The 16,977-nt window shown below is 33.2% G+C and overlaps 2 protein-coding genes and 1 long non-coding RNA gene across 3 annotated transcripts; 1 reads left to right on the top strand and 2 right to left on the bottom strand.

The window, feature by feature from the left end:
- Positions 1-1,259: 1,259 nt before the first annotated feature.
- LOC130814410 (uncharacterized) lies at positions 1,260-4,129 on the bottom strand. The gene is made up of 3 exons (XR_009042416.1): positions 3,846-4,129; positions 2,812-2,891; positions 1,260-1,549 (listed from the first exon to the last, which is right to left on the bottom strand). It is a non-coding gene; the product is annotated as an uncharacterized LOC130814410 (long non-coding RNA).
- A 2,527-nt stretch (positions 4,130-6,656) lies between these two features.
- On the top strand, positions 6,657-8,686 carry LOC130814394 (cysteine proteinase inhibitor 4). The gene has a single exon (XM_057680479.1). The coding sequence runs from the start codon at positions 7,867-7,869 to the stop codon at positions 8,323-8,325; it is 459 nt and encodes a 152-aa protein (XP_057536462.1). The 5' UTR covers positions 6,657-7,866; the 3' UTR covers positions 8,326-8,686.
- Positions 8,687-9,391: 705 nt separating this feature from the next.
- On the bottom strand, positions 9,392-13,017 carry LOC130814378 (protochlorophyllide-dependent translocon component 52, chloroplastic-like). The gene is made up of 5 exons (XM_057680478.1): positions 12,121-13,017; positions 11,825-12,012; positions 10,371-10,809; positions 10,071-10,261; positions 9,392-9,993 (listed from the first exon to the last, which is right to left on the bottom strand). The coding sequence occupies exons 1-5, from the start codon at positions 12,673-12,675 to the stop codon at positions 9,738-9,740; spliced, it is 1,629 nt and encodes a 542-aa protein (XP_057536461.1). The 5' UTR covers positions 12,676-13,017; the 3' UTR covers positions 9,392-9,737.
- Positions 13,018-16,977: the final 3,960 nt, after the last annotated feature.

Raw genomic sequence — 16,977 nt, 5'->3', positions numbered from 1 at the left:
CGAATAGCTATTTTGTCTTTTTTGACCTGTTCGCAGTTAGTAACTGCGAACAGCCCCAAACCTGAATTTCACGCTTACTTTTGGAATAAGTTTAAAACTTAATTTATTTAATTAATTTTTTTTTTCTTTAAGTATTTCAAATTTTCTGTTTTTATAGATTGTTTTGTTTGGGTTGAACCGTCAGAAAGTGGCCCGTTTAAGTCTAAGGTATTATTGGCCCACATGGATTTTTATATTCACAAATTTTTTTATGAGATGGTCTTACCGTTAGACGCGCCTTATACATGAGTTAAACCAATGATAAGGTTTTATTTATCAGTGTGAAATATGGAATTATGAAAGAAGATGTTTTAAGAGTATATTGAAATTTTATAGATTAATTTTTCTCATAATATTTCACACGGTATAAAAATTTCTTAAGTTAAAGATTGCCATATATAAAATGAACTATTCTTGTGAGATATCGTCTTTAAGTGAGATAGACTACAAAACAAGGTGTATGTATGTTAATACTTGTATTAGTTAGGCTATTCAGCCCATATATAAGAGCCTCTCACAGTAAGATCGTCTCACACGAGATTTTGTGACATAAAATTACTTCGTCAATTAGTTTTTGTTAATGGAACCTGCATTCACTAGCCTTTCGGATTGTATATTGGATAATTTGTGACCCTAATCGACAAAAGACATGAACAATTAAACTAGTTGAGTGCTGCCTGACTCTACCTATTTTAATAGAAGATGTCATTCTCAATCTCTCTTAAGAGACCCATGCCGAAGGATCAAGGAATTGGCAAATGCCTCTAATTGATTCAAACACTAGACGTCATGGCTACCCATTTTCGGACTCTTCTACTAATTTGTTGCACTATTTTGGGTTGTCTGGCAAATAGTTGTTGCTTATTGGTTGTTTGTAACACCCCAGAATTTCCGACCCCTTAACAAAACCAAAACCGTAAAGGACGGGAGGAAATTCGGGTGTTACATAAAAGAAAAGGAAAAGAATTTGGATAAATGTTAAATATTAACTTAAAAAAAGGTGAGTAAAAATTTCAGCAGCATCTGCCTTAAAACTGTGTGCCTTTGTAAAAAAACAAAATTTATTTAGAAGCTAATAAAGTAAAGGCACCAACGGCCTATCAAAACTATATCACGGCGGAATGATTCGTCGTCGGCTTCTCAAATTAACATGCCAAGCATGGATCGTGGTTCAGGTGTCGGCTTCTCAAATCAACATGCCAAGCATGGATCGTGGTTCCAGTGTCGACGTTTGCGTTTTAAAAAGACTTAACTCCTTAAAACCATACAGAGTTATAAACTACGCAGCGGAAATACAAATATACCAGGGAGGACACAAGGCCTCGTAACAAAACATATACAACCAAAGTTTACAAAAGATAACAAGAACTACAAAATCGAAAGATAGCGGTATGACACAGGTTATGCTTCGCCCTCATCACTCTCCCCAAATGCAATGCAATGCAAAAGAAGCTCCAGTACCTGCTACGCCTGTCTATGATCCTCCTGCTGCTCGACATTAGACCAAAGGCTAATGTGTCATAGCAGGACAATCATAGAAAGTCATCAACAATCAAACATAAACACAAACACGTACACGTCAGTAACTAGCATCAAATATAATAAGGCAAACTATTAGATAATATTATATTATAAAACAACATAAGATGATTTCATAAGACGCAACCACAGATAGTAACCGTTTATCGGCCACTTATACTTCTTAATTTCATTACGTGCTTTTCAACTCGAACCACGTGTTCTTGGGTAGAATGCAGGTCTTCACGCTCCTCTTTTCAAACATAAACTCTTGCAAAACACGTATAGTATCAACTCGACCAATGAATTAACAGAATACCTAACACATGACCTTATAGAGCTTTTCTATCTTAAGGTAAGTGTGATCATAGTCTGTAATACCCTTGAGGTAACTTAATTTAGGCACACTTCTCACTAGCATAAACTATTCTATCAATAAGTAGATGTTCTATCAATGAGTAAACATTCTATCAAAGAATGAACCTTCTATCATTAAATAACTTTCAATTAATGAATAAACTTTCTATCACTGAATAAGTTTATATCAGTGGATCTTTGCTCTACTTTCTGGTATAGTGACACGGCCAAGGACGTTATCGGCCACCCGACGCCCATGGCAAAGTATGAGCTCATGCCCCCTCCAGCTGACCCTCTCGGGTCCTACCTTCGGGAAAAACTAACACACTGAGGTACTAAACCAGTGAAGAGGCCACTATATTGGGGTTTGCAAGGCCCGCATGGTAACACCTCGGTCAAGGGGCGGTATCGGCCACCCGGCGCCCAATGACCCAAGCATGCTCATACTCCCCTTACGGTGGTCCCGTCGAACCTCACCTAGGGGACTACTAAATCAACCGGACATAATCCAGTTGAGTCACGCCAGCAAATCATAATCTAATACTTTATCAGATGGGAATAACTTTCACTTTCGACTATTAATGAGCGCCCTAGGATAGCAGCACGCCAAAACCCATTGAGCCACTCACCAAAATATGAAATTCACCTATAAAGGAGTCATTCTAACTCCAATTAAGGCATAATCAATTCTTAAATAAATAAGGGGGTGGTTCCCGCCTTTTATTAACACTCTCATTCTCTAAACTATTCTAAGCGCAAGGATTTCATAGTCGATAGCTCTTCATATAAAGTGTACTCACTAGTACCTCATAGTTTCGATACAATGCATAATATCACAATAAACAATAATGTCTTAAAGCAAATTGCATATAAGGGTTGGTTACTACGTGTACGTACCTGTAAGCGTCACTGCACGATCAAAAGTCACAAAAAATCACCCCAACTAAGGCTCTACTTTCCTCTTACGAAATGGGCACCTATATAAGTTATGAGTAGAACTAATAAGTTTCCTTAAATACTTTGACATACCAAACTAAATACCAAATTAACCGCTATCACCCATTCAACATGAATTTTCGATGACTCTAGCACGCACACAACTCATTCAATATTTGTCAAAATCATTAACTCAACACAACATAAGTCTTTCCATCAATTTAAAAGTAGAAGTAAGTGTGAATCGTTTCTTTACATTAACTAATTTTGAGCATATCGGCTCGCGTTACCCAAAAATAACTAATCACAACTAAATCTTACAATTTTAATATACATTAATATAACGATAAGGCAAATCTTAGAGTTGTCGTATCGGGATATCATTTGTTACATTCTCCAAAGCTATTAAGAAATATAGTCAAAACAACAGGACAAATTACTTTAGCAACCATCGACGATAAGTTGATATTATGCTTATGGCTTACTAATATCATGTATCTATAACTTCAATAACAACCTAATAAGGGTATTTGTAATTCACAACAATCAAACCACAACAATTAGTAACTATTATTCCCAATTTAATCAATCAAAATCACTTTCATAGTCAACTAGCATCATTACCGTTACTAATTATTCAAAATAATAACTAATCGGCCAAATCTTAAAACAACTTTTAAAGTTATTTGATCTATCATCACTAAAATATAGTATAAAACACACATCATTAGTAATTTCATCTCTAAATCCAAGCCCTAATCGTTTCGTGTTCAAAGATAACATATTTAATTACTACCCATACTAAGGTTCAAAGAAACTAATACTAAATCAACACACCACCCATAATTTCAAACATGTTTAATTCATCAATCGAATTCTTACCCATAAAAAGATTCAATGAACTTAACACAAAATCAATATCAAACTCAATACACTTAATAAAACTCCAAATAAAACTAGAAAATTAAGTAGAGAAAAGAGAAGAGATGGCTCACAAAGGTGAAAACTAGGAGATGGACAAGGAGGTAGGTGGTTTTTGTGGTGGTGGTGACTCACTGTGCGAAATGGGGAGAAGGAGTCACACGGACTGTCCCCTGCTGGCGGTACAGTAGCCGAGCTGCTGGTGGTGCGGAAAGACACGCAGCCTACCTGCTGCTCGCTGCCGTGAGGGAGGAGAGAAGCAGCCTTCCTGCTGCCGGCTGCCGTGAGTGAGGCTGGTGGTGCTGTTGGGAGGCTTATGGTGTCACAGGGAGAAAAGGAAGAGGGAGAAGGAAGAAGGAGGGAGTGACGGCTTATTTTTGGGGCATCAAGGGTTTCATGCCCTTTTATCATGGTTATTATTATTATTATTATTATTATTATTATTATTATTATTATTATGTTTATTTATTTATTTAATCTAGATTCATTTTCTTGTGAGGCTCAACTAAGAGACTCATCTTTGTGTACTCACACGTATAAATAAAATAATAATTATTATTCGAACCTCTTCATTTTAGAGGTCGCAATCGCATTTTTTAATATAATTATATGTTAATATTTACATTCGTATATAAAAAAGGGATTTATTAAAACTACTTCTAAATTGATTTTATATAATTATAAAAACAATCTCGGGGTGTTACATTGTTGGTTATTTAAATAGATGAATTATTGGTTGTTTTTATTTGCTTTTAAACTAATTGTGTTTTAAAGATGTCTGGTAAAATTAACTAGTGGTTCTTGGCTGTTTATTAGAAGAAAAGTGGACTAACAAGCCGAAAGTCATTGAAAATAAATGCTAATAAAATTAGTTTCTCATTTTTGCTTAAAAGCTAATTTTTTAGCTTGTTAAAAATTCATTTACAAACACATTCTAACTTTATAACCAACTAATAAGACAAAAATCAACAACAATCAACACAAATTTTCGAATGAAACGGTCTCATTGTAAAACGCTCTCCATACATAAATTAAATAGCCCAAAAAATACAATTATTAATATTTAAGCTCGTTTTTTTAATTCAATCTCACCGAAAAACAATCTCCAACAAAAATACCTCAACCGACATTTTTTTTTTTCCTTTCTTACCTCAACCGACATTTTTTTTTTCCTTTCTTATTTGTCCCTGTCATTGGAAAAGGATGAAATAAAGAGATGCTGCAAAGAGATAACCGATAAGGCTCTCTGCAACGTTGAAGCGGGGAATTGAGCATGGCATCAAGTGCTGATCTGGATAGGCAATAGCCATTGGTATTTGGTAATACTCTTAGCTATATGCAATGAATTAGTTCCATTTTATAATCTGTTTTATTAATTAGATTTATTTTTATTTTTGGTTATGATTTATGTGTATTTATTTTTATTATATTTCCTCCTATTCAACTTAAGAGTCTCATTTGACTTTTTACGGATTTTAAGGAGAGTTAAAAGTTGGACCCTAAGGGTAGAAAAGAGAGTGATATTATGAGTTTTTAATATAAGGGAGGAAAATTAGTATGGATAATAGAGGGTATAATTGAAAATAGGATAAAGCTACTAAGGGCATAAAAGTCAAAAACCCATACCAAAAATAGAATGGGACAATTGAGGTGAATTGACCATAAAAGAAAATAGGACACATAAGTTGAATAGGAGGGAGTATAATATATATTTTTTAGTTAGTTTTTATTAGAGTATAAAACATATTATATGACCTTAATTAAACCATTAGCTTAAACTTTTGTTAAATTAATTCTTTATCATACTATCACGAATCAAATCTCATCCACCTCTCATTTAATTTCAACGTAGAATAAATTCTTTTAACTTAAAAGACTCTTGTATGTAGAGTATATTAGAATACGTAAGATATCCTAGTACTTCAATCAACTTAACGTTTTGTTTTTTTGACATTTTTATTCATTTTTCTTAGATTTTTACCTAAATGTAATTAAGAGTGTTTCTTTGAGATAGATGAGGTACCACCTTGTACTTGCATAATAATAATAATAATAATAATAATAATAATAATAATAATAATAATGGTAATAATAATAATAATAATAATAATAATAATAATAATAATAATAATAATTATTATTATTATTATTGGTGAAGTAAAAATCAACAATAATTTTTTAAGCCTAGCTCGTTTATTATAAATATTTTAAAAAGTTTATAAGCTTAAAAACGAGTAACTTTAAGTAAAGCAAAAGTATTAATGTAAATAGATGTAAACTAATTATATATGAGAACTATACATACGATAGGCACATGCGTTGAACAAAAAATGAAACATTAATAATAATGGAAAATGAGTCAGCTTTTATCACTTATTATTATATTATAAAATTATACTCAAACTAAGAATTAAGTGTTTGAATGACTTAGAAATTTTGCTGAGATGTATGAAGATTTATCAAAAAAAAATTGAAGATTTAAGTTGTTTTAATGACTGAAATAAAGTTACCACATATAAATAATAAGATGAATAATCTACGTGGGTACATTTGCAACACACATGAAATAGGTATGACAATGCTTGCAATAATCAAAAATAAAATTATTTTTACCATAAAAACAATAAATTGAATTATTAAAATTAATTTTTTTCAATGAAAGGGACTTAAAAAGGTCAAACGCAATCAAGCGATTTAAATTTGAAAATTATATAGCTAATTTTTTGTGACTATTTACTAGGATTGTTTTCTTTTCATTACAGAAAGTATTATTTATTATTAGTGTGATATTTTCTCATACAATATATAACAATTAAATGCAAGTATATGTTTAAGAACGAAAAAGAATATATTAGAAGAGCGAAAGACATTAGTGATAAGTTTAATTGTCGAAAGCAAAGGCCACTCGTCAATAGAAACCACTAAAATACACGTGAGAGGATGCATATGTTTTGGGCTGCATGGCTGCCACGCTGGGCACGCCACTATCATCTCATCACTCACTTCTACACTTGTCTTGGGATTCATGCCCTTAGCCCAATATGAAAAATTTGTTCAACGGATTTATACAAATAAGATCCGTTTTTATTTATAAGTTGTAGGTTTCTCTCTTTGAAGACCTTTTTCGAGCTGATAGATTTTTTAACCGCACTCTCTTCTATGGATATGAGCTGTCGTCGTTCTTCTCTCTTCCGACCCTGATCATAGTTTTCTATGAGCGGGATACACTGGGTATAATGATGATCTGTATAAATGGAGAGTTAGTTGCACATAGATCTAATGAGATTTCACCCTAAAACTAATTAATATTAAAAGTAGCCTATCAACTAAATATATTAGTTGATTTCTCTATAGTTCTTCAATTTAAGATCACAAGTGGAACAATACTCTACTGTTGTTAAGGAATTACAAAAACATGACATTACACATACTAAACTAAATATATCTAAACACTACAATTGAGTAGCTAAAACAATCAATAATTAACACCTAAAAGTGTCCTAATTATGTGAAAGCGGTGCGTGGTTTATCATATATTTTCCGTTCGATGTTACGTCGATTAAAACAACTATTTAAATTTGTTAGACCAAATATGAAAAATAACCACCGCTTTGACATAAGCATCCAAAACTTGAGTCTCATTTTAAAGTTGTGGGTTTTGTGATAAATTTCTTGCATGTATATCAAACGCGGCACACCGTTCATGCTTCCACCTTCTCCATCCCATTCTCTTCTTTTTCTTCTCTCGAAATTTCCACCCATCTCTTTCTCCCACCTTTTTTGTTTTATTATTGCCTCTATTTTCATAATACTTACTACTAATAGTAATATTTTTCTACACAATATATTACAATTAAATGTGAGTATTTCAGAATAAAAAAGTAAAAATTAATCACATAGGACGAGGGCAAGAGTACTAAAAAAACCAAACTTAGAATCATACTAAAAATAATACTTACTTCAACTAAGATAAAATGCATTTCTCTTCCACCTATTAATACAGCCTTCTCAAATCAAAACCATCTCACTTTCTCACTTACTCAAATACAAACTCAAAATAAACCAAAACAAAATATACTCAAAACACCTAAAAAAATGCATAAACCAACTCTTCCTTACTCTCTTTTACTTATAGTACTATTCTTCCTTTTAACAACTAAGGTAAAATCACTACAAAGGGGAAGAATGGTGGGAGCAAGACAAGATATAGATAATGTTAAAACAAACAAAGAAGTTCAAGACTTAGGAAAATTCTCAATAGAGGAATATAACAAGGAAATAAGGGATAATATACAACCATCAAGCCCGATTCGGAGTATCGGGCTTGGTGGTGGATCTAAATTGACTTTTGTTGAAGTAATTAAGGCCCAAAGACAAGTAGTTTCCGGGCTTAAATACTATCTTACTGTTAAAGCCCACGAAGGTGATCATACTAGGATTTTTGATGCTGTGGTTGTTGTTAAACCTTGGGTTCAGTCAAAGAAATTGCTCAACTTTGGCCCATCTTTGGAATCCAATTTAAATCAAGTATTTAGTGAAAGTAGAGTTGTTTGACAGGTCGGGTCAAGGCGCGGGTTTTTGATGGGTTGAGTTCTTCAAATTTTGGAACTGCTTCAATGGTTTAATGTTTATATTTTTTGGAGTACAAATTAAATAACTATGTCTTGTCTAGACTTGATGTTTGGGTTGAAATAACTTGTAATCTTATGTGATTAACAATAATAAGTTGTTGATCTTGTCATTAGTTAGTAGACTTCGTTGCGATAGATTTCCATTTCATTTCATTTCAATCGGTTTATTTAGTCTTGTATGATACCCCTCATCATAAAGTGAGACGATACAATCGGTCTATCAAGTCTTATATGACACTTTTTCACAATTGAGACGAATCCATATAATATGGTTACTACTTTAAGTTTAGTAAACAATAATTTTAGGGTAATAATTGTTCACTTCATACAAATCATAAGAAATTATTTTAAAATTATAATAAATTTAAATTTATAAGTGATTATTTTACACATTAGATTGGGCTAGTTCAATGAGGGTGGTCTATATATATATATATAAATATGATTCTTGGTATTATAAAAAATGATTTCTTACGAGTAGTTGTTTTTTATTTTTTAAGGCTAAAAAAAAAGTAAAATACAAAAGCATTAATTTGAGAATAGATCTTTACAAATTATGAGAAGAGTCGGTCCAACAAGCGTCAGTGTGAGATGTATATAAGGAAAATAGCAATACCAGTCTTTGTTTTTAAGATGGTTTTAACGAATTAAGTCTCTGAAGAGTACTTTTATAAGATCTTGACTTTTAAGTCGGTATAACAAACAGCTTACTTCTCAATTATCATTGATTCTTGATTTCAAAGTTAAAATTGATAGTGTTTGTTTTCGTTGGCCCAAATCCAGGCCTAAACATTTAAATGAAAAATAATTTTATAGTTGATTTTAATCTTTTATATTATTGTTGTAGTACTTTAGACGATCCCCTTAATAGCCCATTTAAATTAATTAAAATTTTTAGTTTTTCAATATTTAACACGTTATTTAAATTTTAGAATTACATAATCTAATTAACCACTTGATATAAACAAGTTTTAGTAGGGGGACAAAAGTTAATTAAGGGGAGAGAGAGATTTTCATTCCTAGTTTAAAATGATAACTAACACAAAAGTACACAATTGTTCCACTGATCATTACCAAACTATAATGCTTCAATTCCTCAAATTAAACTTTGTAGTCTACTCTTTAAATACATTCTGTTTATACACAAAAAGTGACCTTCAAAATGAAATGATATTATATTTACACATTTAATTTTAAATTGTGAGAATAAAGTACTCCCTCTGACCCAAAGAAATTGCTACATGTACAAAACGGAGTGTGAAAAAAATAGGTAGATGAGATTCTAGGAGAGAAAGAGTACGCCCTTATTGTTTCGAGTTTTATCAGACAAGTGGCTTATTTTAGAGCATGGTCATAATCATGAAAATGAAAAGTCTTGTAAATGAACCGAGATAACCATTTCGAGGCTAAAAAGAAGAGGATAGCTATCGAAAAAATGGCAGTCCGTTGGATTATGGTCAGTGTTCCCTGCTTAGTTAACGCAACTACGCCAAGCAAACCAAAAGCCGAGACCTGAAGTGCCATCTCAGCTATGTTAAGTCCTTTATATGCAGCATTACAGCTAGAACAGTTCACCACATGAGTCCAATACCTGAAACATTGTTATATTCACTTAATGCGAGTCTAAATATCATAGATGTTTGAAGGCGAGTAGTTAAGTATACGTACCTGTCCATTAGTATTTCTCGAGAAGGAGTTGGGGGAAGAGAAGTACCACTGAACCTGGTATTCCATTCCACTTGGCCTTGTGAATATTTGATCAACCATCTTCTGTACCCAGAAAGAGCAGCATCTGATTTTGTTGGCAAATAACAGACTTTATGCCAGTTGGCTGGACCAAACTCTAAAACTTTTCGTTCCTGGTCGATGATTAAAGAACACGAAAAAAGAACCATATTTAGGTGCATTGATAGAAGTACATAAAGCATAATATCGAAATGAAGTTTAATGCAAAGAAGTGAGGTATACCAGATAATGAAGAAGATAAAGATCGGAATCAATAACCAAGTTTTCGGTCATATGGAACACCCATCTTGGTATGATTCGGTTGATCCAAACAGTGAAGTTTCTTGGGAATGACCATATTACTCTGCTTTTTCCTGGACTTACTGGAATACAAATGAATATGAAAACAAGTCTTTTCTGTTTTAAGACTGATCCATTGCCATTTTCTGGAGATGAATACGGATTGGGAAACGCATAGTAGACGCAAGGTGCAAAGAAGGCACCGGCACCCCACTCTCGCTTTGTAGAGAAGCCATTGATGTCCATATGCTTAACACTCATGTTTAGAGGCATTCCACCTTCTCTATCAACCTTTATTTTTGGAGGTGGTGATTTCACTATACCGTAGTGTGCATAAGGAAGATGAGCTGGGTCCATAAGGTTTTCCATGAGTGCCTCATAACTGCAAGTAAAGCAAATTAACAATCGGGTCAAGAATGTGAATAACATGTAAGTTTAAAACATGTCATTGCCTCAATGTCATGACTTTCGCCTAGGCGGGGTTCGAGGGGTTCGATTTATGCAGCTTTACCCTGTAATAACAAATTTACGACTTCTATTGTTTATGTTTCATCAGGCTGATTGCAGACCTAAATCAAATGACCATTTGACACCACATACAAGGCCAGGTGAAGTTCCATACTAAACCTATTGCCAGTTGGTGGATAATTTCTCAAACTTATGTCTGTTATCCTCACTAAAAAGAGGGCTTATTCACAAAAATTTCTTATAGTAAAGCTCACTCTCATAAGAACCTATTCATATCACCTTAATGTGATTGTTGAACAAATTCCCAATTGGAACTTGCACATCTCAAAACAAGGGCATGTTATTTAGCATATGACAACATAATTATTAGGACATAAAATCATCATGCTCAGTATATCCAGCCGATAATTCTACGATCAAGGTTTGGGGAGGGATATGAGACGGAAAAAGATCATACCCTTATCAAAGGAGATAGAGGTTGTGGCCAGTGAGACACCTAGGTTCACAAAAGACATACAAATGAAAGCTGTAGGAAACTGAATATGTGAATATTTAGGAGATCTCTTATTCTAGGCAACAGATTATTCTAGGCTGATTGTTAGCCATTTTTACTGTTCTTCCATAATTAGCTTAGTGATTAAACATGTATATATAGGAGACCTATTAATTGATTAATGATATAAAAAAACACAGAAAAACCCTAATCAGAATTCTAAATTATCTGCTTATAATGAATTTTATCAAAAGCAAAAGACCAAGGACACGCAACAGGCAAGACAAATAGCAAGACAAGACAACGCAAGACAAGACAACGCAAGACAAGACAAGTATAAAGATTAATATAGCAAACCAAAATAAATCAACAATCATAAAGGCACAAACAACATAAACATTAGGATAGAAGAGCTGTAACCAAAATTGTTTCATACCCATAATTTAAGTCTCTGTTAGTAAATGAACTGAAGTAAGAAGGATCATCAAGTTCAGGCAAGAATGGAGGTTTTTTCTTCTGAAGAATATCCTTAAATTGAGGATCCGTATTCGGCCAAAACCAGACAATGCCATTCTGGACAACACTCGGATATACAGCTACGCACGCTTTCTTTGAGGTATTAACCTGTTGCACATACATTTCACTTCAATTAGGCTGCACTAGTATTAGCTAATAGGTATCAACGAAGTATTTTGCTAGTCAATCCAAGAGTTGAAAATGAGAAAAGAATACTGGAGGGCCATCAGGAGGAGCTTGAGGAATGAGTTTACATTGACCAGATCCATTAAAACACCAGCCGTGGTACACGCACTGAAGCCTCCCCCATTGATCAATTCGGCCTTCTGAGAGAGGAGCCAATCGGTGAGGGCATAAATCGTTAAAAACTTTCCACTGAGATTCAGTCCTATCCCACCAGACGACCACATCAAGTCCGATAACCCTTTTACCAGTTGGTTTCCTTTTATCTAAATCACAAACTGGCATCACCGGATACCATTGAGCATACCAATCAAACTTCTCCCGGGCATTCTCAACTTGTGGTTGATCCGATGAATCAATGCTTTCTTCGGTGGATGGTAAGGAAGAAGTACCAGAAATTGCTGCAGTAGGACTATTAAAAGATTTAGTCTTAATGGTAGTAGTAATAACCCTGTTGTATTTACATGTAGAATCAGCTACTGATGGAAATAACTGATTACAAGCACTAATTCTTGTAAATGAGATGTTTTCATAGGTTGCAGAGTTGAATGTTGGTATTCTGACTGATAATGTTGTTATCTGAGCCATGGCTAGTTAATTGTTCTAGGAGATTACAGAGGCAAATTCCCAAGATTTTACGAAGCGTCATACCTTATCTGATGACTGATGATAGTATTTGTGGATAGAGGCACACCATGTGGCTAAAAAAAAGTAAGTGACAAAACATATTGATATAGTCATTGCCCAGGCCCACATTCTGACGACTATTCATGAGCTTAATGATTGAATCCACGAAATTTGCAGCCAGAATTTTATGACTGGAAAAGCATACAAATTATTCTGAATTTGTAACCATAAAGAAAAGTTACTTTCTAGTTTGTTGTAAAAGAATAAGATAAAAAATTAAGTACACGAAAGAATTACGTAGATGAGACAAAAAGAACGATTTTGTATGTAAGATTATAAAAGAGAATGTGAGATAAAATATAGCAAAATCAAATAAACAATGCAAATGAAATATGTAAAAAAATTAAAAAGATGAAGTGTCACTGTTATATACACCAAAGAGAACAGAATTCTCAAAGAGAGACAGAAACGAAGCCAACAATGCTTAGTAGACACTGGACTAAAATTGGGAGTGACCGATTGAATATGACCACATAAAATATGTGTATTTAGAACTTCTATTATTTTCATTTATTTGTCAAAAAGAAAAGTGTGGAATTAAAAAGAAACCCAAAATATAGATAGTGTAAGACTAAGAAAAGAGAGGTTTTAAGCTAGTTTGAAAGGACTCTAAATCACTTAAATAAATAGGTTTTTAATAAATGTAACTTAAAAAAAAAATTACTATTGTCATCCCTTGAATTAATTATATTTTATATTTTCGTGAGTCCACTAAATTCGCCTTCTCTACTATTGTCAGTTTGTCATACATGTATTTAATTCCTCTCTTTATTTCCTTAGCACATTTTTTGTTTTTGTCTTATTCTTCTACTAAATTCAGCTTATTCTTAATAAAGTACTATTAATATTTGTAACAAATTTAATGAGACCGAATATAAATCATGAAGTATATATATATATATATATATATATATATATATATATATATATATATATATATATATATGTATATGTATATGTATATGTATATGTATATGTATATATGTATATGTATATGTATATGTATATGTATATATATATATATATATATATATATATATATATATATATATATATATATATATATATATATATATATTTATATAAATAATATAAATAAAAAAGGCGGAAAGAAAGAAAAAAATTCCAAATTGAATTATGATTTTTTTCCGGTTCAATCTTTTCTTTCTTTAGTTATATAAAATCGAGGTGTATTACTGATATGTGTATTTTGTGTTTTGGTCCATGGGCTGGCCCTCTTGTTTTGGCCCATACTCTTTTCCCTCTTCTTTTCCTCTCCTGTATATATATGCTTGTATGCCTCCTATTTCAGATAAGAATTTTTAATCAATCAAATAAAAAAGGAAGAATTCAATCCTGTAGCTTTGCTCTTCTTCTTCCCATCTTCAAGAACCATTTCTCAGAAATCTGAGAAATGTTACATGGTATCAGAGCGGATTGAGATCTGCTCCTACAAATCTTCCGCGTTTTTTTTTCTTTTCTACAATCATTGAAATTGTATCTCAATTCTGAAATTTCTTCAATATCGATTTCCCAAAATTCCGATCAAAAGATTTCATCTCATAATTCTTGAATCACCTTCTTCTTCCTTGTCTTTCTTGATCTCAAAATGCTTGAATCGAATTATACTTCACAAAATCCAATTGCTGATCCAAATTCTATATACTACATTCACCCAAATGAAAACCCTACTGTTTCTTTGGTTTCAGAGAAATTCAATGGTGATAATTACGCTGATTGGAAGAGAGCTATGGTTTTAGCTTTGTCAATGAAGAACAAAATTGCTTTTATTGATGGAAGCATGATTAAGCCTGAACCCAATGATCCTCTCTTCAAAGGTTGGGAAAGATGCAACAACATGATAATTTCATATCTACTCAGATCTGTGGACAATACTATAGCAAAGAGCGTTTTATATTTCTCCACTGCTTACGAGATCTGGAAAGATCTTGAAGATCGATATTCAGTAATATCAGGACCACAACTATTTTCTTTACAACAAAATTTAAGCAAGATTAATCAAGACGATAGTCCTATTGCAGTATTTTTTACAAAAATCAAAGGTATTTGGGACCAAATCAGTGCGGCAAACCCTACTCCAATCTGCACATGCAATGGCTGTTCATGCAATTTCTTAAAGAAATTTATCAAAAATCAGCAAGATGAAAGATTAGTACAATTTCTCATGAAATTGGACAACAAACACAATGCTGTTAGAACAAATATTCTAATGATGAATCCTCTTCCTAATATTTCTGTTGCCTACAACTTACTCATACAAGATGAGAGACAACAAGAAATAGCAGATGTGCTCAACAAACATTCCACCATGGCATTCACTGCAAGTGATGGAGTTAGAGGTGGGATAAACAGACCTACAACCCTTAAGAAGAACAACCTGTACTGTGAGTATTGCAAAATGACAAACCATACCATACATAAGTGTTACAAGCTAAAAGGTTATCCCAAGAATGAGAAGAACAACAAGGGAATAAAAGGAAGAAGAGTGGCAGCCATGACTTGTGAAGAAGAATCAGATGATGAACCAGATCCAGAAACTGATTTATGCAAACAATTAGTAAACCTGATTAAAGAAAGCAAAAAATGCAATGACATTCAAGCCATAGAAAAGGCCAACACAGCAGGTAAAAGTCCTTGTTCAATAACTTGTCTGAATTCAAAGTGGATAATAGATAGTGGAGCCACTGATCATATTTGTTCTAATTTAGAATTATTTGATAATTACAATGTTTTTGACAAATCACCTAACAAAATCACAGTGGCTGATGGAAAGAAACTAAAAATAGAAAATATTGGAACTATAACATTTGAAAATGGTATTATTCTGAAAAATGTGCTTCATGTTCCAAAACTTCAGTTCAATTTAATTTCAACACACAAATTATGTAAGGACATGGATTGTAATATAGTCTTTACACATGACAAGTGCATGATCCAGGATCATTCACAGAGAAGTACACTGGTTCTTGGTAATCTGGAGTCCGGACTTTATGCAGTTAAAATTGATGATGGTAAAACAAGAAGCTCTGTCAACATTGCTGCTACAGAAGAGCTGAAGTTGATGCACTTAAGGATGGGCCATATACCATTCAATAGGCTACAGCTTGTTAATGATAACTTAGCAAATAGGAATGGTCTTGACTGTATTTGCCAAATTTGCCCTAGAGCAAAACAAACTAGAAATTCTTTTCCAAAAACAGGAAGTAGAAGCAAAAATTGTTTTGATTTGTTGCATATAGATGTTTGGGGCCCTTACAAAATTAGAACTCATAATGACTGTAAATACTTCTTGACCATTGTTGATGACTTTTCAAGGCATACATGGACTTTCATGATGAAAAATAAAAATGATTCTGTTGATATTCTTGATTTTGTTATTACATTCATACATAATCAGTTTGATGTTGTTGTCAAAGCAGTTAGAAGTGATAATGCCAAAGAGCTTTGTGAAGGTAAAATTTTAAATATATATGAAAAATTTGGAATCTTGCATCAAAGAAGCTGCATTGACACTCCACAGCAGAATGGAGTTGTAGAAAGAAAGCACAGGCATCTTCTTGAAACAGCAAGGGCACTTTACTTTCAGTCCAAGGTTCCATTGAAATACTGGGGAGAATGTCTTCTCACTGCCACTCACTTGATAAATAGAATGCCCTTGAGCTGCATAGACGACAAGACACCTTATGAAAAATTGTATGGAAGAAGACCTAACATTGATCACTTAAGAGTTTTTGGCTGCTTAGTTTATGCATCAAGTCTAAAGGCAAATAGATCTAAATTTGACTCAAGAGCCACCCCTTGCATCATGATGGGGTATGAGATAGGTCAGAAAGGCTACAAACTCTTGAATTTAGAAACAAACAAACTGTTTGTCTCAAGGGATGTAACATTCCATGAAAAGCACCTACCATTTCATCTCTCTGACTCACCCCAATCCTCTCTGAACCCAATCTTTCTTCCCAGCCATACACCTTTCAACTTACCAGATGATCAGCCATTACCTGATGCATTCTTTCTACCCACTGAAACACCAACACCTGAACCAGAACAAAACATAGCAACGCCTCATTTAAGCCAGCCATACATACCTGCCTCTCAAACACATCCACCAAACCTAATCATCAACTCACCAAATAAAAGAATACCCAGAAAACCTGCTTGGATGGATGACTTTGTTTGTGC

The sequence above is a fragment of the Amaranthus tricolor genome, chromosome 1, assembly GCF_026212465.1.
Source record: "Amaranthus tricolor cultivar Red isolate AtriRed21 chromosome 1, ASM2621246v1, whole genome shotgun sequence".
NCBI classification, from domain to species: domain Eukaryota; kingdom Viridiplantae; phylum Streptophyta; class Magnoliopsida; order Caryophyllales; family Amaranthaceae; genus Amaranthus; species Amaranthus tricolor.
Note: the sequence above shows the minus strand (reverse complement) of the source record. Positions and strands in the feature narration are given on the sequence as shown.